The sequence below is a fragment of the Equus przewalskii genome, chromosome 7, assembly GCF_037783145.1.
Source record: "Equus przewalskii isolate Varuska chromosome 7, EquPr2, whole genome shotgun sequence".
Lineage (NCBI taxonomy): Eukaryota > Metazoa > Chordata > Mammalia > Perissodactyla > Equidae > Equus > Equus przewalskii.
The window spans coordinates 71138394-71165034 of record NC_091837.1 but is presented as its reverse complement, the minus strand read 5'-3'; the positions used below and the strand labels follow the sequence as shown (position 1 = coordinate 71165034).

Genomic DNA, 26641 nt, shown 5'->3' with positions numbered 1-26641 from the left:
CGCTAGTTGTTAAAACTAACCTGAGGAGACCATCTGGTACTAATGCCCCCCCATTAGGGGGGGGTCGCGGTGTAGGTGTCAGTCTAAGATGGAGGAAAGGAAAGCAATAGGCTTTGTTTTTAACAAAGCCATTTAAAAATAAACCCCTAGAAAAGATAGTGTGTGGGATCACCCGGATAATACTGTGGGAAGAGCATCTGGCAGGAGGAAACAGTGATTTAATTTCCTTGAAAAGCCCCAAAGAACTGTTGTTCAGCATTTAAGGCTCCTGATGTAACCAACCGGCCTTGCACTGGAAGCCGGGCCAGCTGGGTATCGGAGGACCCTGCCCCGCGGGAAGAGCATTCCCCGGTGGTGCAGGGAAGGCCCAGGAGCCACGCAGCTCAGGAAGCCACCCACGCGGCTGAATGGGAGGACACTTCGCTGGCCCTTGCTTCGATGACTCTCCTTGGGCCCTTATCCTGAAAGAGGGAAATCTCTTTCTCAACCTGGGGAAACGCCCGACGGACTCATGCCTACGCTCCACTCCAAGGCCACTCGCACAGCGCGCTAAACGACCGACCCAGGTGGGCAAGGGGGATGCGGGGAAAGAAACCCAGGGGTGCGCTTCAACTGCAGGCGCCTGCGCGGAAACCTCCCGTCGGCCTCTTCTTTCAGCCTCCTTTTCCCCGCCCCCACCTGTGTACGTCACAAAGAGTGACGTGTAAAGCGAACAATCACAGTCCCTCTACTCGTGAGCCATTAGGGAAAGGGGAGGGAGGGGAGGGGGGAGGGGAGAGGACGGAAGGCGAAAGCTTTGGGGGCTGGCTCGTCCCGGTCACCCAATCAGAGAGCTCTGGGGAGGAGCGGGGCGGGGCTCGAGAAGAGGGTGGGGGGGTGGGGCTAGGGAAAGGAGTTAGGAGGCTGCGGGGAGGAGAGGGCGGGCTCCCAGAGACCAAAAGCGGCCAATCAGAGCGCGCCGGCTTCATTCGGAGAGCGGCGTGGGGCGTCGCCGCCGCCGCCGCGCGCGCCGGGGGCTGGTTAAGGCCATGAAACAAAAGAAAGCCTGAGAGGGGAGCCGCTGCCACCTCCGCCAGCCCGCCCCGCTGCCGTCCCCACCCACCCACCTAGTTACCTGCCTCTGCCTCCTTCCCCTGCCCCTCCACCCCGCCCTCTCCGGTCTCCGGGCGGCCCTGGCGCTCCTCATCCCGGGTCGCCGGCCCCGCCGCCTCCCCAGAGGAAAGGTGTTTGCGCGCTGAGCAGGGCCCGGGCCCTGGCCGCCATGGGGCTCGCCGCCCGCCGCGCCTGACCCGGCCGCCGCCGCCGCCGCCGCCATTGACAGCGCGCCGCCGCGATGCCGAGCGGCAGCTCCGCGGCCCTGGCCCTGGCGGCGGCCCCGGCGCCCCTGCCGCAGCCGCCCCCGCCGCCGCCGCCGCCCCTGCCGCCGCCCGCGGGGGGCCCGGAGCTCGAGGGGGACGGGCTCCTGCTGAGGGAGCGCCTGGCCGCGCTAGGCCTCGACGACCCCAGCCCGGCGGAGCCTGGCGCCCCGGCGCTTCGGGCCGCGGCGGCGGCGGCGCAGGGCCAGGCCCGGCGGGCGGCGGGGCTGTCTCCGGAGGAGCGGGCTCCGCCCGGCCGGCCCGGGGCCCCGGAGGCGGCCGAGCTGGAGCTGGAGGAGGACGAGGAGGAGGGGGAGGAAGCGGAGCTGGACGGAGACCTGCTGGAGGAGGAGGAGCTGGAGGAGGCAGAGGAGGAGGACCGGCCGTCACTGCTGCTGCTGTCGCCCCCCGCGGCCGCCGCCTCCCAGACCCAGCCGATCCCAGGCGGGTCCCTGGGCTCGGTGCTGCTGCCCGCCGCCGGCTTCGATGCCCGGGAGGCGGCCGCGGCGGCGGGGGTGCTCTACGGAGGGGACGATGCCCAGGGCATGATGGCGGCGATGCTGTCCCACGCCTACGGCCCTGGCGGCTGCGGGGCTGCAGCGGCCGCCCTGAACGGGGAGCAGGCTGCTCTGCTCCGGAGGAAGAGCGTCAACACCACCGAGTGCGTTCCGGTGCCCAGCTCCGAGCATGTCGCCGAGATTGTCGGTCGCCAGGGTGAGTGCAGGGAGGGGGGCCAGCTGGGCATGGCCCCGGGCGTGGGTGGGGAGTCGAAAGAAACGAGCTTGGGGCGGAAAAAGCGAACCCGGCGAGTCCCCAAAGTCCACCGCGAAGGGGTCTGGGAGGAGCCCGAGGGTCCATGAGACGAGAAGATGGGTCACCTTGCGAAAACCCACGATGTTCCGCATCTTTGCATGATAAAAGGTGTTAAGTTTCTCGAGCCACCCATTCCGGCTGTGTTCGCTTTAGTCGGGCCGTATTCGTGGAAGACCACGCTGGCGTGGCACCAAAAACCTCAGTAAGGTGGTAAAAGGTCGGGTCGGTTGTGGATTCAGTGTTGTGCACGGAAAGCTTCGAGACTGCAAGTTTGCGCAGCCGACCGTCTTGTAAAAGCACTCAGCTTCCCTTACAACAGCTTGTTCGGATGAAGAAACTGACAGAAATGGAGTCTGTAGACAGAGCTCATTCCAGAGGGGAAGGGGATGTTCAAGTGGTGGGTATTACAGCCGCCCCCCTCCGCCCCTCCGCTATTCAGAAACTTAGCTTTTGGAGAGCAGCCCAACTCTCTGTTGATCTTATTGTATTCCTTTTGATACATTTTAGCTCTCGAAAAGGCACATTGGCTACCTATTAGAACAGTTTAGTGTACACGATAAAGAAAAATTGAACAGTAAGGTAATTGAGTTAAGGAACTTTATGCGTTTATACAGTTTTCAGTAAATTTTCTTCACTTGCCAGCACACCAGTACTGCAGACAGACTCCTCCCACATTGTTCAGACAAAGGACCTATGTCTCAGATTCCAGGAGTAGATTTGTGAAGGTGGGGGAAGGGGATGCCCAGAGTACCTCTGTATCCGACATTTTTAGGGAAGGTCCTGTGCTCTTTAGTGTGGCTTTTTCCCCCTTTATTAAAGGAGCAGATATTACCTGCAGCTGCCTTATTACAAGATAGTTGGGCCTGCTCGATGCATGTCTCTTTAATGTTAGGTTGAGAGCATTGTTGGGGTCAAATAAAGAGAAATGATGGCGCTGCTGCTTAAATGATCTCATCTTTCCCAAGTGGTCTAAAGTACACATAAATAAGAGGTCTGTCGAAATGGTGGTTTCAAATATCAGAGTTGGCTCATTCTTACCTCTAGGATTTAAAAATGTAAGAAAAACCCATCTGAAATCTGGATAAAGGAGATAGCGTATTTCAGACTGCCTGATGATTGTACTTAAAGACACTGTTCAAAGCTAGTGCCAGGCAATTGAGAGTTTATTCTTATAGTTTGGTAAATAAGTCTCGCATGCCTTGTTTGTTTGAAACACTTAAGATACTATTCCAGCAGAGCACTGTTTCACCTTACGTAGGATAAAATTATAACATCTAGATTTATAGACCCAGAATGAGTTGGGCACTCAATTAAGAACATTGAGGAATTGCTATGTATTAAGCTTGTATTTTGTCAGGCGTTGAATTTATGGCGGTTGGGAATGTGAGGTTGATTCAGACAAACTTGCTGCCCTTAAGAAGCAAACGGTCTAATAAAGAGTGGAATAGCACTAAACTAATGTGTAGTTATGGCACTAACAGTAGTATGTGACAAGCAAAAGTCATACATATGAGAACATCAACCTAGGAGGGTTTTGGAGAATGGATAGGACTTTAACAAATGGAGATGGAAGAGACTGAGGAACAAGGTGAGGAAAGGTGCGGAGGAATAATCTCTAGGTATGATTGGAAAGCTGTGTTGTCTTTTTGATACTGAGGGTCTGTAAGGAAGAGTGGTGAAAAGGGGCTGGGGAGGTGTGTGTTCAGGCTAGAGTACGAAAAACCCTTAATGCCATGCTAGGATGCCACTTCCTCAGCACAAGTTGCTTCAGTGTGCTTATGGTGACAGTTTAGGATGACGAAGAGAACATTTACGTACTGGTTGTACTAAGGGACAAGATAATGATATCTTTTGTATATTTAGTTTAATACAAACTTTTGTCCTCTGTATTATAGCCTTTAAAGCACTATAAAATAGTCCTTAATTGTGCAAACTATCTTTATACAAATCCATTATTTTAAAAAAGGAAACTGTATTTGTTCCAAGTTTTTATTTTTTACCATCTATTAAATTATAGCAAATGAGATAAAGTCTTTAGTTTTTCTTTTTAGAGCTGTGCTTATTGGTTAATAAAGAAATTGAATCTTTTTATGTCAGGATGGGGAGACAAATTGCTGACTATTCCTTTTGCACTTAATATTTTCCCAGAGTTGACAGTACTGTTAAAAGTATGTTATCATCCTCTATCTTATCTTAAGAGCAGAAAATCTTGCCCTTTTCCTGTTCTGAACCACTCAACTTGTGGACCATTGACCCCTTTGCCACCCCCAGGCCTCAGCAGCACCATAATAAAACCTGTAAAGTATTTTCCCACTCCTCCAGAGAATTAGACAACTTCTAAGGTTCCCATCCTTTTACAGTGTGATAATTTCCCTTTTCCCTAAGTGAGTAAACGGGGCAGATCATTTAATTTACTTGTTTGCTTTGGATGAACTAAAGTTTCATCCTTAAGAATTATCTATTCTTGCCATTTTATTCATTACCTGAAGTCATAATTTTCTGTTTGACATCTCTTAACTGGTTTTGGAAATAATTATGTCACAGATGGAGATATTTGTGACTTCAGCTCTGAAGCAAAGAGTAGGACAAATGGAATTCTGAGTCACATAGACTAGCAACTCATGTAGATGGCTGTTGGTTCCACTGTCTTTCAAAAGAACAAACCACTGCTTTTGATAGTGATGAAAGTTGACAGAGTGTTGACCTCATATTTATACTCCCTGGGAGCATATGGTTATTTGGAAAGGTTAAATTGACCCTTTTTTTAAGCTTTGTATCTCATTTTGAAACCAACAGTACTGTAAAATAAAGCCAAGAATTAAACAGGCTTATTGATAACCAAAAATTTTTATAATATAGACGTCACAAGTAAACCTGACAACAGATTTAAGACCTAACTTTTTTTGAATGTAGTGCCTGCAAGACACGTTCACAGTGGTTAACAGGTTTAAGTCAGCAGACTTTGTTCCAGTTTGTATAGTTGCTGATAGCTAGTTAGACTAAAAAGTGCATTAAAATAGAACTCAGTACTACTCATTCTTAACTATATTATAAATAAATATTGTCATAAGTTCATTTAAGTACTTATAGCCCAAGATTTTATATTACTGTTTAAGATTAATGTGCATCTTCAACTGTTTTCATTTGAGTGACTTTAGTTGATGGTGTATGTGTGTTCTCTAACTTCACGGTCTAAAAAAGTCATCTCCAGCTTTTTTTAATTGTATACTGTCAAAAAATTTTAAACTTGTACTCCCAATATCTGAATATTTATATATGTTGATATATTATACATTTTTTTTAACTTTTTTAAAGAATAAGGTAAAAATGGAAATTGGGTGGTTTTTTTCCTGCACTCCAGTGAATCCATCTTCCATGCTACTTTGGCTATCACTGAGCGAGACCCTTTTGGAAATGTTTTTCTTCTTTATTGAGCTACTCTTATCTCCACTGATCCCCAGTGGTTGTGTATATTGTCGCTTTTTAAACAATTAGTATATTACATTGTTTTAAATTGTCTTAAATGCATCCTTGTGACAGTTTTTCCCAGTGTCTTAGGGTGGAACCACTCTTGAAGTTCTAACACAACTGAAATAAGGTGTACGCATGTTTGTGCAAGAGAAAGCTTGATCTTGCTACACATAAATTCCCTCTTCAAGAAGACATATTTCTTGAGGAGAAACAGTTTCAGAACAATGCTAAAGTACAGTGTCTCTTTCTTTTATTGAGCAGGGGCAGGGGGCACGGGGGGATTGTTGCCCTTCTCTTTGCCAAGTACTGTGTTAGGTGCTTTCCCAGTATCAGTTAACCCTGCTAGGCAGTAATCCCTGTCTTACAGATGTAGAAACTGAGGTTCTGAAAGGTAACTTGCTCAAATAATGGAACTTGGATTTAGATCAGTTTGTCATCAAAGATAAAGTTCTCCCTCTACTTTGCTGCCTCAGTATTGAAGCATCATACTTGGGAAGGTTAATAATATTTGGGGTTAATTTCTGCCCCAATCTTGAGTTGGGATGCTATATTTCTAGTATGCATAACTTGATATGTCACTATCCACATTAATTTGCTTAATAAAATTTTGATGTCTCTAATACCCAGAAGACACAGTTTATCATTCTAATATTACAGTTTTAATGTGTTTAACTAAAAATTTGCTAAGCATTTGTTATAGTTCAGAAAGTTAATTTGTTTGTATACGCACGCTAGCTTTAAAAATTAAATACTGTGGCTTTTCTAGGCTTTAAAATTTAAGTTAAATTGATAATAGTTTGTACTAGCTCTGGGCCCATTGGGAAAGGTTCAGTTATAATTGTTTTGCAGATAGGTGGGGAATCTACTGCCTTTTCTTCCTGCTTTATTCAGCTAATGAACTATCTTGATTCACTAGAGAGGAAATGGAAAATAAAGTGGTAATTCAAGGGTGTATTTTCTACCCCCTCGTTACCAGTAACCTAAAAATGATCCAGGGAGTGTGGTATTTGAGAACTGTTATTCTGTTAGAGATGTCTATTTAGAAAAATTTCTAACAATGTTTATGGATTGGACTTCTAGGTAGTTCTTCTTACATCTTAAGTTTTCAAGGAAAGGGAGCATTGAGGTATAAGACAGTGCTTAATATTTTGTGGATTTGGTTTTGAGTGGATTTGATATTTGTACAGATTGAAGAATTTAATGCTTTTGCCTTAAAGTGAATACAAAATTGTGTTAGAATGTATGTTTTAATATAAAAATACATACTGTAAACTACCCCAAATTGCCCTTAACAGTCTCTACTCAGCTGTGGTGTATTGGAAAGATCCAGCAATCAGAAATTAAAATTCCTAATTCTGATTACTCTGTGCTGATAACTCACTGTGTGATCTTGGGCAAGTCACTGAAACCCCCTAGGCTTTGGATTCCTCTTCTGCAGCTGGCTACAATCATATGTACAATACTTCTAGAGACTGAATGATACACAAATATATGGATATACATGAAACTGTAAGTGATAAGCACGTATTTTTGTTAAGTTAAATCTGAAATTAATTTAAACCACTCTGTTTAATCTCATTCACCTTTTCTCAGCTTGAGCACACTTTCACACATTATCTTCTTCTAATGTGACAGAACTAGAACCAACTGATTTCTGAATGCCTATGGGATACATGGCACTTCTGTCCAGATAGGCTTGAATTATCCAGTGATAACAAAGAACTCCAACATCTCAATATTAAAAAAGGTTTATTTCTCTTTTTTTTAATTGAAGTAACATTGGTTTATAACTTTAATATCCAAAATACAAAAAGAACTCATACAACTCAACAACAACAAAACAAACCAATTAAAAAATGGGCAGAGGATCTGAACAGACATTTTTCCAAAGATATACAGATGGCCAACAGGCACATGAAAAGATGTTCAACGTCACTAATTATTAGGGAAATGCAAATCAGAACCACGATGAGATATCACCTCATTCTCCTCAGAAAGGCTATAAAGACCAGAAAGGTTTATTTCTTATTCACAAGGACTCTGTTCATTTCAGTCTTTCAGGGACCCAGGCCAACGAAGCAGCCACCATCTCAAGTGTTGGCTGGTCTTCCCTTGTGCCAGAGGGATGAAAGTGGCATAGTACACTCTGGTCTTTAAATGTTAGACCTGGAAGTAGTAATTATCACATCCACTCATATTTCATTAATGAGAGCATGTCATCTGTCCACACCTAATTTCAAGTGAGGGAGAAAGTGCGTTACAACCATGTGCCCACAGGAGAGAGTAATATTTTATAACCTGTGGAACTGTTACAGAATTTTTTAAAATGTAATTTATGCCATGTAGAATTTGTAATTTACAGTTAAACTCAAAATGAAAAAAATACATAATGTTCATAAGATACTAAATAGGTAAGTATAATTGCAGTTTAAAAACTCCTTAGAAAACTCCAAATAGATTATGGATAATCTGTTTTAAAACCCCATTGATCTTTGGGTGATTCTAAAGCGATATATTTTTTATTAAACTGCATCTTAATGCTTTCCAAATGGCTTATATACCATAATTTGTGGGTTTACTTTTAACTGTCTTCCCATGGTACCACTAGGTACCATATATTAGACATTCATAAAGATTAAATCTGATAACTAAGCCTTTAACATAATTTTCTAATATTAGTATTACCAAGCCCAACAATGCTAAATTGAATGTATGCACAGCCTAATGCTGTTTGAATAGTTCAAGGCTTCATTTCATGACTGATTTTGAGAATTTTAAGTCACACTGCATAACCATAGGACCTTTCATACCAGTGTTTGGGATTTAAGAACAATTCATGTGGGCATGGTTTGTCGCCTTTGTCCAGTAAGCAAAACCTACAATTCATTGTATGTGGGGAAGCCTGATTTGACCACAAGTAAAGTTGTATCATGGAATAATGAGACCAGGCCTTAAAATAATAAAGAGAACTCTAATAAAAACTGCAGAGGTAGGTGAAGAGAAGCATAAAGTAGTTGGTCTTGAACACGGTTGGAGGTTTAATCTCACAACAAATGGGGGTCGAAGGGGGAATAGTTCCAAACAACTAGAAAATCTCCCCAGTTACCAGTGTAAAAGTGTTTGCCCTTTGCGCTGACCTTTCTATTACTGTCTCCCTTTCTGTACCATTCTCCACTCCCCTTTGGCTTATCTTCTACCTTTCTACCAGTGCCCTTTAGTATACTGTAGGAAAGGACATTGAACTTGGAATCAGAAAACTTGTTAGACGCCTGATTTCACCATTTGTTGCATGTGACCTTAGACAGATCTCTTAACCTCACTGAGTCTCGGTTTAGGAAACCCCTAAAACACCCTCTCCCCCACCCCCCATTTGTTGTGAGGATCAAGTTTGAGAAGATGTCATTAGTATAAATTCACTGTGCAATGGAAAGTATAGAGATAATAAATTATATATGAGGTAGGGTAGAGTTTATAAATTTTTTTTACTGCTAGATTTGTACTCTGGACAAATACTAGTTGAAACCAAAAATTGTCATTTTAGTAAGTTTTTCCTAGGGCATACCAATAACTAAATGATCTACAGTATATTTTTTAGAAATATACAATATGTCTTAAAATTTATCTAAAGTCAGAGCTTTTGAAATGTGTTTGCTGGTAAAGAGCTAAGCTAGTCTGGAAAAGAATCATTTACGAATGAATTTGATTCCATTATATGGTAGCCAAACAGAAGTAATTCTAAGGTTTCTATTAACATCCTCTGATGTGCATGAACTTAATTTAAAAATCCCCAGTTAGGGAAATTGTTGTGCCTTCATCTCTAATTTACACCCTTTTCTGGGTGTTGCAGCTTTAGTGAAAGGCCAAATATGAGCCTTTTTTTAAATTAAGTATTTTGATCCTCTTGTCTTAACCGAGTGAAGAAGGAGGGAGGATTTTAGATTTAGTTTAACCTGTATTTGTAAAAATACCTTGTACCTGCAGGGAATTCTCCACTCCCAAGAATCAACTAGGAGAATAAGGCAGGTTGAGAGAATGATGTATTTAGGAGTCATTAGTTTACAACTTTAGGCAACTCTAGGCTTCAGTTTTCTTCAGGTATAAAATGAAATTGAACTAGATTATCTTTTGTAGCTCTTATATTCTAATTCTTGTCCAAAAAGAGTCCCTAAAATCATGCGAAAGTAAACTAGGTTTCAAATTACCAGTTAGATGGACTTCAACATATCCTCCTAGTTTTGTAAAGTTTCTAACATCTTAACGTGCTTTTCACAACCTAAATATAAATTTTATCTTTGAGAGAAATTCTTTAAATGTTTGAACTTCCTATAGAAAATTGATTCATTTGATTTTTAAAAAATAATAAACCTTTAAGTGTGTCAGGCAGTGTGTCATTTCATTTGATCCATTCTTATTTCCACCATACAGATAAGGAAACAGATTTATGGAGATACAGGTGATTTAACCAGGGTCTCAAGCTAGTAGAATTAGAGACCTCAACACGCCTATCTCAGTGAGTAGCAGAACAAGCAGACAGAAAATCAGCAGGGATATAGAACACTTGAACAGCACCACAACCAACAATCTAAGAAAAGGAAATGACAAGTCAATATCTGTACATGAGCATGTGTAGACATCAAGTCCTTTTGGTGCTTAAAGTTGATATAAGTCAGTGAGGGCAGCCTGAATCTTAGTCATGTTTGCATCCCTGATGTCAGTTAAAATACCTGAAACAAAGTAGATGGTTGCCGTTTATTTTATTGAACTGAATTGTTGGATTAGAAACTTGCCATTTTATTGTTTATTGTTTTAGGTTCCATATTGTGGTATTTGGGGTTTTCTTCCCTCTTTCCTTTATCCCTAACTCCTTACCTAAGGAGCAAGTCAACCTCAAGTTGTTTGGAGTTTTGATTTTAAGGACAGTAGATGCTGCTTGATTTAAGGCATTAGATGTCCATATGAATACTGGTAATAAGCAAAACTAAAATCACGTTAATGAAGCTGTTTGAAGTGCTGTCATAATGAGACAGTATTCTTAACAAAAAATTTCAGAAAATTTTACCTTAGAAGAGCTACAAGAAGGATGCTTGAAACCTAGAAAGGAAAGTTATTATTTCTGTATTGTGCATTTAGGGATGCGTTGCAATGCTAATCTAAACAATTTATTTAAATGTTGGATTAAGTTGTGTGCATAAGAAGCACTCCCTTATTGGGATTTAGCTGATATTCATCGATCTTTGAAGATAGAACACTGAAATTGAGTCCTTGTAAAGTTAAAGGAACTTTTGAGTCGTCTGTCTAGACTTTTAAATAGTCTTCCAAGAGGAAAAGGACCTCATTTTCTATAAAATCATTAAATATGACCCCCCCTTGTTAATTCTAATACATCATGAAACATATGAAATAATGTGTTCCTCTAATGCTTTTAGAGAAAAATAGTATGGTGCAGTGAGAGGAGTGTAGAATTAAGACAACTTGGGTTTGAGATCTGACTTTCCACCTGAGAGGTCTTGAACACTTCACTTAAGCTGTTTTCTGCCCTTCCTAAAGCACTCTATTTGATGATTAAATCAGAATGTATCTGGGAAAGTTTGGAAAACTGAAAAGTGTGCTACAAATTTTTATTATTTCAAAGCTAAGCCTATTGGCTCAATTTACTCATGAAATACTTGAAGGTAGTGGGGGAGGTGGTCAGAGAGAGGTTGAATAATCCAAAAAGCTACCCTTTACTAAGCATCTACTTGAATTACAGGCATTGTAATAAGCATTTTTAGTACATTATTTCGTTTAATCCTTGCAACAAACAAGTGAGTTGAAGTATCCTTAATTATAGTTCCTCACATATGAAGGAGAGATAGAGGGTTAGTGGCCTATTAAAATTCACAAAGCTGGTTAGTGGTGGTCTGTCCAAAGTCTTGTGTTCCCATTACTCAACCTACCTTTCCTTGAGGAAAGGCAGAATAGATATATGTATGTGAAATACGGTAGCATTTGATTGTCCCAGGTACTTTTGAGACTTTACAAGGAAGAGGTGACTATTTCCTAGGAGAACAGGGACTCAGTCAAAAAATATAAATATTGGAAAGGCCCTAGGGTTTGAATGACCTGATTGACATTGAAACCACGAGTAACTGGTGATAGATTGGAACCTAGGCCTGCAGATAATGTTTTTTTGCTCCCTACATTGTTTCATTTAAACTGGACCTTGGAAGATTCATGTGTGGGAGATCTGGTAATAAGAGTCGTATTTGTATTTGTATTATTCTTGAGTTCATAGAGCCTTTCACACAGACAATCTCATCTTTTCCAAATGGCCATGTTTGTTACTCAGAAGATGTAGGACGGGAGGGGGACATACAAGGAGAGTTTCCTGGGTTATTTAGGGAAATATCTGAGCTGAGATAGAACAGGAACAATGCGTGTTGAGACAATAAAATCTGGGAGAAGGTAGGTTCATGGCCACTTCATGGGAAGACGGGTGGGGGGCCCTGGGGGAAGGATCTAAATATCAGGCCAAGGAGTTCTGAATTTCTCAAAGGTAAAAAGAGCTATTCAAGGAGTTTCACTCCCACTCCTCATTTTCATTAAAGTGTGTGTGTATGCTCATTTTCCAGTACGATCCTTTCCTCTTCAAAACAAAACTGCTTCGGGGAATTTTTGAAGAAAGGTATACCCCGAGGATGACGCAAACTGAAAATACACAGATAACACAGTTTTGGTGTTTGTTTGTAGGGGTTTTAGCTTTCTTAATTCGCCTTGTAATATATATGTAGCTAATTTATTAAATGAATGGAAAACAGTGAATTTAATTTCTGGAAAACAGAATCCTCTTTGTCTAAAATCAGAAACACTTCACATAACATTCAGGCTTCTTTCTTTAAAAAACAAAACAAATTCTTTGCACGTACAAGATAGAGTTTAAACTCCCTGGCCTGACATTGAGGACGTCCATTTCCCCATCTAGCCCTCTCCCCTGCCATTCCACCCTCCAGGTCTCCTGCAGCTCCCATGGTCCCTAGCAGGTGCTGTCTCCTGATAGCCATCTTGTCCTCTTGATTCCCACTTCGGCACTTGTAGTTCCCTTCACTCTCCTCCTTGCCTGGCAAAACCACTTTCCTCAAGCCTACGTTCAAATGCCTTTGAAGCTGCCTTTTTTTTTTTTTTTTAAACATTGGCAACAGATACTAGCTCAGATGCCAATCTTCTTTTTTTCTTCTTCTTCTTCTCCCCAAAGCCCCCCAATAAGTAGTTGTATATTCTAGTTGTGGCTCCCTCTGGCTGTGCTATGTGGGATGCCGCCTCAGCGTGGCCCAATGAGTGGTACCATGTCCCTGCCCAGGATCCCAACCTGCGAAATCCGGTGCCGCCTAAGCAGAGTGCATGAACTTAACCACTCAGCCCCGGGCGGCCCCCCTTTGAAGCCTTCGTGCCTGTACTGTAAGCACTACAGTCGTCTTTATTTCTATACTCCCACTGCTTTGTATGTCTATTTTCATTAAAGCAGTTATGTCAGTATAGTTTACATGACTGTTTCCCCTCTAGACTTTGAGCTCCTTGAGAGCAGAAATTATGATAGTTCTTTTGTATCACCTGGAATCAGCACCTGCACCTTTATAGGGAATTTAATATTTGAAGGGGTAAGTTCAACGATTAGGCTGATCCTTTTTGTCACAATTGGTGAATGTTTTTGGGCCAGGGATGGCGAGATTTAGCTAGGAACACCTAGGCAAAGCCCTTAGGATAAGTGGAGGCCAGCTTTTACTTGTGCATCTCCTACCAAATTACTCACCTCTTGATATAAACACCTGTCTTCTCAAAACCCTGGGTTATACATTTCTTTACTACCTGTTTTGAATTTTCGCTCCATCCCTTCTCCCTATTCAAATGCCTGTGATCCCCAAACTTTTCCCCTCTAAATCTAGCCACTTTCCCGGGCTTTGGGTTACTATTCCTGGGTTAGGGTTTAAAATTTTCATGAGCCAAATACTTTCCTTGCTTCAGTAGCCAGGGACTTGGAAGGAAGAGAAAATAATTGGAGGAAAGGAAAATAGTAATGTGGTAGGCAAAATAAACCTCCTTCCCCCAAAGATGCCTACACTCCCATCCTCTGCAAACTGTGAATATATGTGTGAAGTATGGACCTTGAGATGGGAATGTTGTCTGAGATCATCTGGGTGGGCCCAGTGTCATCACATGAGTCCTTAAAAGTGGGAACCCTTTCTCAGCTGGGTCAGAGATAATGAGAAGGGGAGAGATTTAAAGCGTGAGAAGGTTTCAACCTCCATTGCTGGCTCTGAAGATGGAGGAGGGGCGCCACAAGCCAAGGGATGTGGATGGCCTCTAGAAGCTGGGAATGGCCCTCAGCTGACAGCCAGCAAGGAAGCAGGGAGCTCAGTCTTATAACTGTAAGCTACTGAAGTCTCACAATAACCTGAAGGAGCAAGGAAAATAGATCCTCCTCTATGTTAGCCCTGTTGAGACCCATGTCAGACTTCTGACCTACAGAACTGTAAAAATTAGAAATTTGTCATGTTGAAGCCAATGTATGCAGTAACTTCTTATGGTAGCATTAGAAAACTAAAGTGGATAATAAGCAGTTAAGGAACAGAAAGAGATTTCTGGATGAGGCCTCCATTTTCCTTCTAGCTCTCAGCTCCTAGAGGCCACCTCCAGTTCCTAGCCATGAGGTCGCCATACGCTGTTCACAATATGGATTGTTTGCCTTCTTCCAGACTAGCCAGAGCATCTCTCTCTGACTGCTGCTTCTGAGATCAGGTGGAGAAAACTCTTAAACGACTGTCGATTAGGTCAGGCCCGCCCAGATAGTCTGGATAGTCTTCCTGTTTTTAAGGTGAATGATTTGGACCGTAATTACATCTACATTGCAGACTGTAATTCTACATCTGGCTCTTTTTTTTTTTTTTTTTTAAAGATTTTATTTTTTCCTTTTTCTCCCCAAAGCCCCGCTGGTACATAGTTGTATATTCTTTGTTGTGGGTCCTTCTAGTTGTGGTATGTGGGACGCTGCCTCAGCGTGGTCTGATGAGCAGTGCCATGTCCGCGCCCAGGATTCGAACCAATGAAACACTGGGCCGCCTGCAGCAGAGCACGCGAACCTAACCACTCGGCCACGGGGCCAGCCCCACATCTGGCTCTTTTGTTATAAGTACATCATTCCACATGTTTCATGGAACGAAAAAGTGGCCTTAAAGATGATCTAGTCTAGCAGTTTTAAACTTCTGACTGTGACCCCTCAGCAGACGAACATTTTATGTTGCAGCCCATTGTGCACATCACTGAAATATTTGGAAGACATTGAGTTCTTTGCTTTTTTTTTAAATGGTGATTGCAGCCGTGGTTTGAGAAACACTGAAGATGGGATCTTTTCAATTCCCCTTCTCCCTTTCAACTCCTCTCCCAGCATCAGAGGACCTCTCCCTCTTGATTGCTGAGGCCGCTGGTAGGGGAGATTCCCTGTACCCTGGAAAAGCAAGACAGGCCTTTGGCTCTACCAGGGAGTGAGAGGACCAGAATTCTGGCTGCAGCTAGAGGGTTTTCAGGTGAAATGCAGCCGCAGCCACAGTGCTATAGAAAGGGGAAATGGGTTCTTATGCCAGGGAGGTAAGTGGGAGGCTTTTTTTATTTGCGGAATTTACTTCCAAATCAAAATAAAATTATAACATGAAAACACGGCTTGCCATATGTTGGTTTTTATCTGTAGCTGTAAGAAAACAATTGTTAGTCCTTACTCTTAAAATTAAAAACCCTTGTTCAGCTTTGAGGTTATGAAGTCATTTACCCTACTGTTCATACAATTCTAAAATAATCTCAGTACTGGCCAGAAGTCTAAAATGCTAAGTCTAGTAAAATGTATGATTTCTTTATATTTAATTTTTAAAAATTATCTAACTTAATTATGTTTATTTGAAAAAGTAATGCATTTGTATGGCTCACAATTTATAAAAAATAACAGTGTACAAGGAAAATTAAATCTCCCTCCTACCCAGAGTCAACTAGTTTTATGACTGCATGTTATTCCATTATAAGCTGTACTAGCCTCATACTAATACAGTAAGTAATATAATACAAAAGCTGTTTTGCAAGTCTTTTACAGAATCCCTTTTATGAGTGAGGTCATAGGGGCAGAAGGGTACCTGCAGCTGTGATTTTGATAGATACTGTGGCGAATGGCCCTCAGGCAGCTGATACTCTCAGTAGCTGAATATGAGGGTCCTTTGCCCCATTCTCACTAGCACTGTTTTTGATCTTTGCTTTTAATGTTTGACAGTCTTATAGGTAGGAAATGATACCTCATTTCACATGAAAATGAGAATTTTCAAGTTTAGAGCCACTTACATATTTCCTTTTCTGTAAACTGTTTCACCACTTTTTCTGTTGTTTTGGTGGTTTGATATGTAGTATGAGTGTATGAGTATGTGTGCAAGAGAGAGAGAAATTAATCATTTGTGATGTGAGTTGTAAATCATTAATTTTTTTACCTTGTTTTTGGTGACTTTTACCATGCAGCAATTAAAAAAAAGGACAGTAACTTATCAGTACTTTTATGCTTCTGAATTTTGTGCCCTTCTTAAGATTATAAATTCTTCCATGATTTTCTAAATACCTTTGAATTTGCAAATAGAAACTCAATCTAAAATACTCCAGGAAGCTCTTTACGACCTCCACCTGCAAAATAATAAAATCGGTTTGTTTTGTCTCCTTTAGTTTGTGTCACCTATTTAGAACTCTGCCTATTCAAATTGTCCTCAACTTTAGAATGTATATATTTTCAAGAAATCGTGTGTTGGTTGTTTTGAACAATATGTAGGTTTCTATAGAAACAATATTATGATTGATGAGATTTCCTATAGTCCTAATCAGAGTTTAGGCTACTCTGTTAAAACTGTCTTGTAAAATTTAGGAGAGAGAAAGAACACTTTATTGGATTTTTGTTGGGAGTGGCTTAAAAGGAGTTGGCTTTGCTAACCTGTTGCCTCTTTCCCCTGATCTGCAAAACCTAAGCACATGGCTCTTTTGGGCAGGGTAGGCCTGTCTTACTCCCCTGTTTCAGAAGTGGTCCGTGGTCAAAACATTCGTCTTATGTCTTCCTAGTGATCCATGTATTAAACACCTACTTATTAGTACCAACCATAGTTAAGATAGTGTTCTGTGTACCTTTAGACATGTTTTCTTAGTTAATATACCTACTGGGTATTAAACAAAAAGTATTCTACTGAGGTGCAACTGATAGTTGCTTGTAGTCTGAAGTATTTGAGGTTTTTTTTTTTTTTAGTATTTTCTCTTTTGTGCTTTCAATGTTGTGAAAGTATCTCTGAGAGTTCTTTTTTTTTTTAGGATTTTATTTTTCCTTTTTCTCCCCAAAACCCCCCAGTACATAGTTGTATCTTTTTAGTTGTGGCATGTGGGATGCCGCTTCGGCATGGCTTCATGAGCGTTGCCATGTCCACGTCCAGGACTCAAACCGATGAAACCCTGGGCCGCTGAAGTGGAGAGCACGCAAACTTAACCACTTGGCCACGGGGCTGGCCCCTAGAGAAGTTTCTTAATTCAACTCTTTCATGGTCAATATTAGTAAGAGTTGAGAGGGGCCAACCCTAGACCCTTAGGCTAGTTCTCTCTTTTTCCTTAATGGAAATTGCCCAGTGTTTTTCTGCATGATCAGGACCCTCTTTGTTAGGAATGTGATGCTAGCAGACTGCCTTCTTGTCAAGCTGTAGCCCAGAGTATAAACTCATGTGTCCGGATAATAACACTAACAGCCCTGCGTGTGTAGTATGAACAGTTACACGTTCACATCACCCCTTTCAGAATTTCTTAGGCGTCTCTCCATCAGTCACATATTACCCAAAGGAAAGTGATCTCACTTCTCAGCCCCAAGCAGTACCTACTGTGCTGAGTGAGGGAGTCTCCTGGAGATTGAGCCGGTATAGATGATAAGTAGATAAGGAAGTTTTATTGCTCTGGTCTCCCAGTTCACTTTCTATCATGGAGCAAAAGCAGGTATAGCATTTTTTTATACTCAAAAGTTACGCTATCAATTTAACCTTCTTTGTAGTTCATTGTGGATGTAAACTTATAGTAGCACAAAATGCAGTCGTCGTGTTTTACAGTAGCATAAGTTGGATTCATTGTAGTAATTTCTTGATATCCCCCAAGCCACTCCCTCCCCTTGGCCCTTCTTACCTCATCTAGTTACTGTACTAAGTGCTTTGCTTGCAGTTTTGCTTTTAGCCAGTTTCTGCCGCCTGCCCCTGAGTCTTCTCAAATGAATGTAGCCTTCAGGTTAGAGTAAACCTGACTCTGAAAGTGTTTTCATGATAAGTACCGAGAATTTAGCAGTGAGAAGGCAGCCATTTCTTCATAAGTTCCACAGTTTGTTAGACGGGGGAACAGGATCTTCATTTGCGGTTAAGATTCAAAAGTTCAATGGTAGGCTGAGTAAAGTTCTGTTGAATATGCTATAATTGAAGTTGGCATAATTAACTCCCTTGAACAAGGTTGCATTAGCAGTATGGGGCCAGAATGTGAAAGTCTTGAAAAGCTCAGCAAAAGAAACTTAGATGCAAAGCAATATGTACAAGAAAGGCCTAGTGTTCTTATATTAAAAACAGTGATCTCTGTTGCAACAAATGGTGTATGGCCACCCCATAGCAGATACTTACAGTCAACCATCCAGTGCTTTGGGAATGTTCAGGAAGGACACAAACCAGTCCTGAGGGAGAGGAAGCTTCATTAGAGGAGGAGACATCTAAACTAAAATCTGAAGGGCTAGCAGGAGTTAGACAAGCAGAGCTGGGAGTAAAAAGGCAAGGAGAAAGGAACATTCCAGTCATGGAAGCGAGGAAGCATGGATGGGAGTTTTAATATGGTGGAAGCATACTGCAGAGTTTAGGAAGTGAGGGAGAGGAAAGGAGAGTGGTAGAGAAAGCTAGAGAGGTGATCAGGTACCAGGTAAAGAGGGGCCTTGTCTGCTAATATTGTTTGGACTCTATCCTTATGGTAAAAAGGAAGCCATTAACGCACTTTATGCAAAGAAGTGATCATGTGGTCTGTTTTGTTTAGAAAGCATCATCTGACTATAGTGAATATAGAGGATGGATTGGAATGAGGACACTGAAAATAAGACCTATTTGATGAGGGAGGGGGCCATATTGTAGTTATGCATGTTAGAAATTATGTATATAAAGACTTAATTTTTGTACATTATTAATTTATTGGGGGCAAAAAAAGAAAGAAAAAGACCTGTCCAAATTGTGACATGTGTCTTCAACAGCAGCTAACTTCTTTATTTTGAGGAACTAAGAATAGCATGATATGTTCATGAGACCCCATCTATTCTCGCAAGCTTCATATTGAGATCTTTGAAAAGTATAATCCCAGAGTTTTATGCCTTAGTTGTATATTTGGCATTTTAAGTTACAGTTTGAAGCCCTCTAATCTTACACAGTTGGCACTGGTAATGGGTGATTATTCAGAAAGTTGATTTGAGAATTAGGGATAGTTATGCATATGTGTGGTAGATATTTTATTTTAACTTAAATATACTTAGGATTTGGGGCCAAAGCCTTTTATTTGAGAATGGATCTGCCAATCAAAGTAGTCCTTCAGTAAAACCATGTCCAATGCCCATATTCCATACAATTTTGATTTGTTTCTTTTGAGTTTAGCAAGAACTTTACAGTGAGTGAAAAGTCATCCTATTTTAGCTTTTTATTCCGGGCTTTTACACTTGTCTCACTCATATGTAGTTCAACAGCACCTTTTTTTTTTCTTTAAGGTACTCATCTTTATTGAAATTTTCAAAAATAATCAACTTAATTTTCACACAAGCACGTCTTTTTGCATTCATATTTCGCTGGCTTATGTAATAGTTAATTTAGTTAATGTATGGTAGGAGTACAACTAGCGTAAACAGATGGAGATAAACACAGCTGATTCGTAGTAATCCTAAAACTCAACTGATAGGAGCAGAAGTGAGATGAGCACTTTGCTGTTGTCATCAGTTGAGTTTTACAGAGGAAAGAGTAATGTTAAGTTAAAATAAGACAGTTAAGTGGAAATCAGTTAAAGAACTTCTGTCCTATCGTATAGTTTTGCAAAATTTGAGGCTTTTGGACTAAAAAAAGACCATAGATTTTGATGTCAGACGAGGTTTAACTCTGGCTCTGCCACTTAGTAGCTTTGTGAACTTGGATAAGTTGTACAATTTTTCTGCACTTCATTTTCCTTAGCAATAAAAGGACTGTCATAGTCTAGTTATTGTGTAGGTTAAATGAGAAAATATATTAGTGGTTTTTCTTTGCCACCAACACTCTGCAAGGTAGTAAACTAGTAGTGTTCTGAAAGTCAGAGCCACTCATGGTAGAGCTTGCCTGTGTAGAGCTCTTCATGCGTCATTCGCAATGACTAATAATGAGAGGAAGAAAACGGGAAGCCTGACTTCTGAGTTAGGACCTCCCAGTCAAGGTGCCACCTCTTCCCAAGTAAAAGACGAGCAGACAAGATCTAGGAGCATTAGTGGATTAGAAAGCATTATCATCATCTAGTGATGTTTTTAATGATAAAGGGAAAACTCTAAAACTTAAAGAAAAAAAAACTGCCCAGGAACAGACTATCTAGCTTGAAAGGAGCTTTCTGTGATTGTTTTTATAAATATTGTTGAAGTAAATGTTGATTCTTCTGAAATGTTTTCTTTCTAACAGGTTGTAAAATTAAAGCACTGAGAGCCAAGACAAACACGTATATCAAGACACCTGTTCGTGGTGAAGAGCCCATTTTTGTTGTCACTGGACGGAAAGAAGATGTTGCCATGGCCAAAAGAGAAATCCTCTCAGCTGCAGAGCACTTCTCCATGATTCGTGCATCTCGAAACAAAAATGGCCCTGCCCTGGGAGGGTTGTCATGTAGTCCTAATCTGCCTGGTCAGACCACCGTTCAGGTCAGGGTCCCCTATCGTGTGGTAGGATTGGTAGTTGGACCCAAAGGAGCAACTATAAAAAGAATTCAGCAGCAGACCCACACATACATAGTAACTCCAAGCAGAGACAAGGAGCCCGTCTTTGAAGTGACAGGGATGCCCGAAAATGTTGACCGAGCACGAGAAGAAATAGAAATGCATATTGCCATGCGTACAGGAAACTACATTGAGCTCAATGAAGAGAATGATTTCCATTACAACGGTACCGATGTAAGCTTTGAAGGTGGCACTCTTGGCTCTGCATGGCTCTCCTCCAATCCAGTTCCTCCTAGTCGTGCAAGAATGATATCAAATTATCGAAATGATAGTTCCAGTTCTCTGGGAAGTGGTTCCACAGATTCCTACTTTGGAAGCAATAGGCTGGCTGACTTTAGTCCAACAAGCCCATTTAGCACAGGAAACTTTTGGTTTGGAGATACACTACCATCTGTAGGCTCAGAAGATCTTGCAGTTGATTCTCCTGCCTTTGACTCTTTACCAACATCCGCTCAAACTATCTGGACTCCATTTGAACCAGTTAACCCACTCTCTGGCTTTGGGAGTGATCCTTCTGGTAACATGAAGACTCAGCGTAGAGGAAGTCAGCCATCTACTCCTCGTCTGTCTCCTACATTTCCTGAGAGCATTGAACACCCACTTGCTCGGAGGGTTAGGAGCGACCCACCTAGTACAGGCAACCATGTTGGCCTTCCAATATACATCCCTGCTTTTTCTAATGGTACCAATAGTTACTCCTCTTCGAATGGTGGTTCCACCTCTAGCTCACCTCCAGAATCAAGAAGAAAGCACGACTGTGTGATTTGCTTTGAGAATGAAGTTATTGCTGCCCTAGTTCCATGTGGCCACAACCTCTTCTGCATGGAATGTGCCAACAAGATCTGTGAAAAGAGAACGCCATCATGTCCAGTTTGCCAGACAGCTGTTACTCAGGCAATCCAAATTCACTCTTAACTATATATATATACATAAATACTATATCTCTATATGGACTCGTAAAGGCATGGGTATAATGGTACCCCCAGTAAACTTCCTAATGAATTCTTATGACTGTTATCAGGCTTTATTGGGATTAGGCTAAAGTTGTTAGTAAACTTATAAAAGGCTGCTATGGTAACACTAAACCTAAGTGGTCTCTTGTCTATTAGTTTGGTTTGAATTATTAATACTATCCTGTAGACCCAGAGACATAGCTTGTATAAGAATTGCTAATGCTGAAGTTCAACTCGGCTGAGTGAAGATAATCATAGGCTGTGTGAGCCTATGAGAAAAGTATATACGTCTAAGATTTCAAAACAATGGGTCCCAAAGCCTAACCACATTAAGAGTTTATGGAGGGTACTTGGCATTACAGATGATTCAGACACTTCCAGTGCTGCCTTCTTTACACTGCCAGTTTTGACAAAACAGGTTTGTTTGTTTTTTATTTTACAACAACTTATGCCTAATTCTGCAGGATTGCAAGTAACTTTTTAATGCATTGCGATTACTTATTGGTAATAACAGGGCTGATGGCAGTTTACTCAATCACTGGTTATAATTTGGGACAAAAACTGCTACATTGACCTTCATCTCGCCCAGAGTGCTCACGGCTGGTATGATCAGTGGATCAGGAATGCAGTTGTGTCAATTGTGAATTCCTACCCATTGCCTCCCTCTGTGAATGTGGAAATGGCCGCCTGGGTTTTCCCATTTCAGGAAGGGCTTTGGGATGCACCTATATTGGCTAATAATTGAGGATGCAAACATTCCATTCATTAGTCTGATCAAGCTATTGATTAATTTTTAGGTTATAGTTCAAAATGTGAAACATTTTATGTTCAATCCATACTTGTCTTGCACATTATAAATATATTTTTATTTTTTAGTAATTTGGGGGAGGGGGAGACAGGGATAATAACGCCCTTAGCATAATTCACAAAAGCAGCTGTGACGAGCTCCCGTCAGTTTACTTCATTTCAAAACTGTTTCCAATCACAGGGAAAGAGCTCTGTAAACTCCACTTTTACATTTCACCTGTGGATGTCCATAACTTCATCCTCAGTATGTTCCCAAATCTGTGCTGGCATTGAAAGGACAAAACATGATACTGGTGGGTTTTTCTACTAATTATTTTTTGAAGCGTTATTTTCCCAACACAAAAGAGCTTTTTTTCTCAGTATAACAAAAATTGAAATCCTATGTGTATTGAATAGTAAATAGACAAATTTTATTTTTTATTTCCACTTGAAGAGTTACATTTCGTATAAAAGTTTACAAATAACGGTTTTTATTTTGATTTTTTCAGTATAAAAAATTGCCTTGATGGCATATTATGATGTAATGCTAATTGCTTGTAGAATAGTTAAATGTCAGTATTGAAACCTAATCTTTAGCTGCCGTCTTGTAGATATGAACGAATGTTCACCAAGCATGTATTTTGTATTTTGTTGCATTGTACACTGCAACTAATAAGCCAAGGAATCGACATATATTAGGTGCGTGTACTGTTTCTAAAAACCACAAACTAAGAATGATAAATTATCAATATAGTTTAGTATTTGCTAATTTTACTACACTCTTTTGTTATGTATATGTAGGGAAGTCATAGGGATTATAAATTCAATTTGAGTAAAGTTTAAAACCATATATTTTATGATAAAGGGCCTTTAACTTAAGATGGCCAAAGCACTGATATTATATATTTGCTGTAAAGAGAATTATAAGAGTTTTATTTTTCTGATATTAAAAGTTACTTAATAAAGACTTGTTTCCATTAACTTGAATGTATTCTCCTTGGTGTTTTTCATGTAATTATTAGTTTAGACTGGACGATAGCTAGCTGTTTGCCAGAATTGAAAATTTCCTCTTAGAAAGTTTTCTCTGTCTCTAGCTACCTGTTTTCTTTCTGGTAGTGACTTTTGTGTGTGTGTTCTTAGTGTTGAATGTGTTGTTAATGCTTCTATCTGAATTTAGCTTTTTCTTTAAATGAGTGGTACGTTATGGTAAAATTAGGGATTTAGGTAGTTTTAGATTGTTTAGTTGCATATTTGTGTAGTTGACCACAAATAATCATCATTAACTGAATTCTAAGTAAAATAGTAAATGACTTTTTATACATTAATGTCAACTAAAATCCTGAGTCCAACTTAGATTCTACTCAGTTTCTGTCTTTTGTTATGGATTCTTATCACCAAATCTGTAAAACTAATTTTTTTCTAATATGAAGGTGCAAGTTTTTAACTTTCAGTTGCTAAGTACCTTCTGAAAGGTTTTGTTTGGTTGATAAAAAAACATTACTCCATTAATGAAATTGATTTGATCTGATTGGAGTAAATTGTTGCCATTTGTTAAAAAGCAAGAATAAAGACATTTCTAAGATTGTTTTAAAGAAACCAAAATTCTATTCCTTCTTAGTGCTTAGAGGTGTTAGACGGTCATAGTAAGTCTTCCTGTTGTAGATTTTGGACACTTTCTTAGGCATGTCCAAAAGATTGGAGTATATGGATTTGATGATGGAAAACATCATTGCCCTAGAATTATTTTGCTATTTTTAGAATTAGCCTCCAGAAGTATGAACGATAATTATTTGGGTGTGTTACAGTTTTTATGCAATGCCGGCATAGCTTGAATGACCAGCAAATATGAATTTCTTAACTTTTACCTAATATAAGGTCAAGATCTTTCAGAGGACCTTGAAAATCATCTACTTTGGAGGCTTTCCTTGCCAGAGAAAGCCTAAACTTTGTCTGAAATTAATGTTAGCAAAACTGATAAGCACTTCTCCAAGTTCTTACTCTGGATCTGCTTTCCTTGCATGTTTGTGTTAATTTTCTTGCTATGGAAGTATTGATGGAGAGGGTGCAGAACCCTGGGGACCTGTGTTACTAGGTAATCGCTGCACCACCCTGGATAATCTGCAGTGTGAATAATCAAGGATTAGGCAAACCTGTTGAAGGACTTGACATTATTCCACTTTCATGACCTTGGAGGATAGATGCTAAACTGAAAACATTTGGTTTGGCTAGACAGCTTAGGTACTGTAACGATATGTAATTCTTTCTATAAAGGATTTTATCAAAAGAATTCCCTTGCAAAGTAGGTTTTCAGCAAGAGTGAAGAAGGCTAGAATAATTAGATTTAGAAAATAGGTACAGATATGTTACTACACTTGAAATTATTATTAGTGGACTTGTTAGCTTAAAGACAGATACTGCTTCTCAATCTGCTACCTAATCCCTCCTCCCTTAAACAACTTCTTTTCATTCCAAAATTTTTAATAATGGGAATTAGGGATGTTTATAATATATGTGTGTATAATATATTTAATATATGTGTATAATAGATGTTGTGAACATCTTTTCCATGTCAGTGTACTTCCACAACATAATTTGCTGTTTGCTGTAATATTCTGTTTTATGACTATTCCATACCTTAGCCATTTTCTGTTAGTGATTAAGTACCTATGGGCAGTGGAGCACTGACAAAATATAGGGCGGGTCATTGAGACCTAATAAGGGGATCCATTTAATAAAGATTAAGAATAGGTGATCTCAGGCCAGCCCAGTGGCATAGTGGTAAACTTTATGTACTCTGCTTTGGTGGCCCAGGGTTCGTGGGTTGGGATCCCAGGCACAGGCGCACAGACTTACACACCACTCATCAAGCCATGCTGTGGCCGCATCCCACATACAAAATATAGGAAGACTGGCACCGATGTTAGCTCGGGGACAATCTTCCTCAAGTGAAAAGACAGAGTTTGGCAACACTTGTCAGCTCAGGGCCAATCTTCCTCACCTAAAGAAAAAATGCTGATCTCTTTAAACTGCCATACTTTACTACTTGGGTACCTTAAGAGTAATTATTCTCATTAAGTGACTTCAGCTCACCATGTGAAATAATTGAAAATTGTGAAAAAATGTTAAATTTTCCTGCCATTTAGGATTTTCTATGCTGTCTCCATATTAATGTTTATCTGCTTTGCATTTTAAAGGTAGCATTTGCACGCCAGTGCATCCGTAGGGAGGCCGAGTGGGTATACATTTTAAATAGTAGAGTTCATTGATCAGACATGGGGATTGGAAGGCAAAAGAGGAGAATTTAGTTGACCAGAAACCACACATTCTTAGGCCCTCAGGGTGTTTTTTAGAGTTCTATTGGAAAATGGGGATGTTTGTAACTGATACCTAATGAGCTCCTGCTGCCTTTGTGTTTACAGTTATAAATCTTCAATCTGTGTAAGAGTGTGTAAACACCTTTTTAAATAGAAAGTCTCAAGGAGCTATGATACTCAGCTGAATAAACAAGAACTGGCGTGGTAAAAAGAAGCTTGCTAGTTTGAGACAGTAAATGAAGGCCAAGATTATGTAAATCTTTGTTCAGTGCCTACCAGTAACATTTCAGTGTTTACTAAAAGCTTCTAGCAGTGTTGTGCATAATTTACTGCATATATTAATATTGAACATCAAGTGGAAAAAAGTGTCACCATCTTAAAGGCTGTATAAAACCTAAAAATAGACATGACCTATGCCCCAGAGACAGTCGTAGGGAGGATCTGTTGAATTAGAATATTCTTGGATAAGTCGACGAGAGTTAGCCTCTATTCAAAATGAAAATTTGAGGGTTTTTAAGTGTGATCCTGGAACTATAAGAATGTAATAACTATTTAAAACTAGAAAATAAATTGTAGGCATTTCTCTATTTAAAGCACCAAGACTTGTGTCTATTCCGTGACATTTCCCAAGATCAAAAGCAAACGGGAACTTGTGATATGATCTGTTCCAGCAGTTTCAGGGGAATTACCAGGGCATCGTAAGAGCCTTGCTTGGGGTCGTGGTTTCGAGTCCACTGGAGTCGGGTGTAAAGGTGCTGAAGTGTAGAACCTTGGCATCGTACCTTAAAGATAAATCTAAAACAAGAAAGCTAAGATTCGAATCAGATTGAGGGAATACTTAATAGCTTCTGGATTTTGCTAATGCTGAACATTTGTAAATTACTTAAAGTCTTTGAGGTTCACTCTTAGGTAACAAAA

The 26641-nt window shown here is 40.5% G+C and overlaps 1 protein-coding gene across 1 annotated transcript; it reads left to right on the top strand.

The window, feature by feature from the left end:
- Window positions 1-1206: 1206 nt before the first annotated feature.
- Window positions 1207-23396, top strand: MEX3C (mex-3 RNA binding family member C). Its single transcript, XM_008530817.2, has 2 exons — window positions 1207-2069; window positions 20360-23396. The coding sequence occupies exons 1-2, from the start codon at window positions 1334-1336 to the stop codon at window positions 21583-21585; spliced, it is 1962 nt and encodes a 653-aa protein (XP_008529039.2). The 5' UTR covers window positions 1207-1333; the 3' UTR covers window positions 21586-23396.
- The last annotated feature ends 3245 nt before the right edge of the window (window positions 23397-26641 follow it).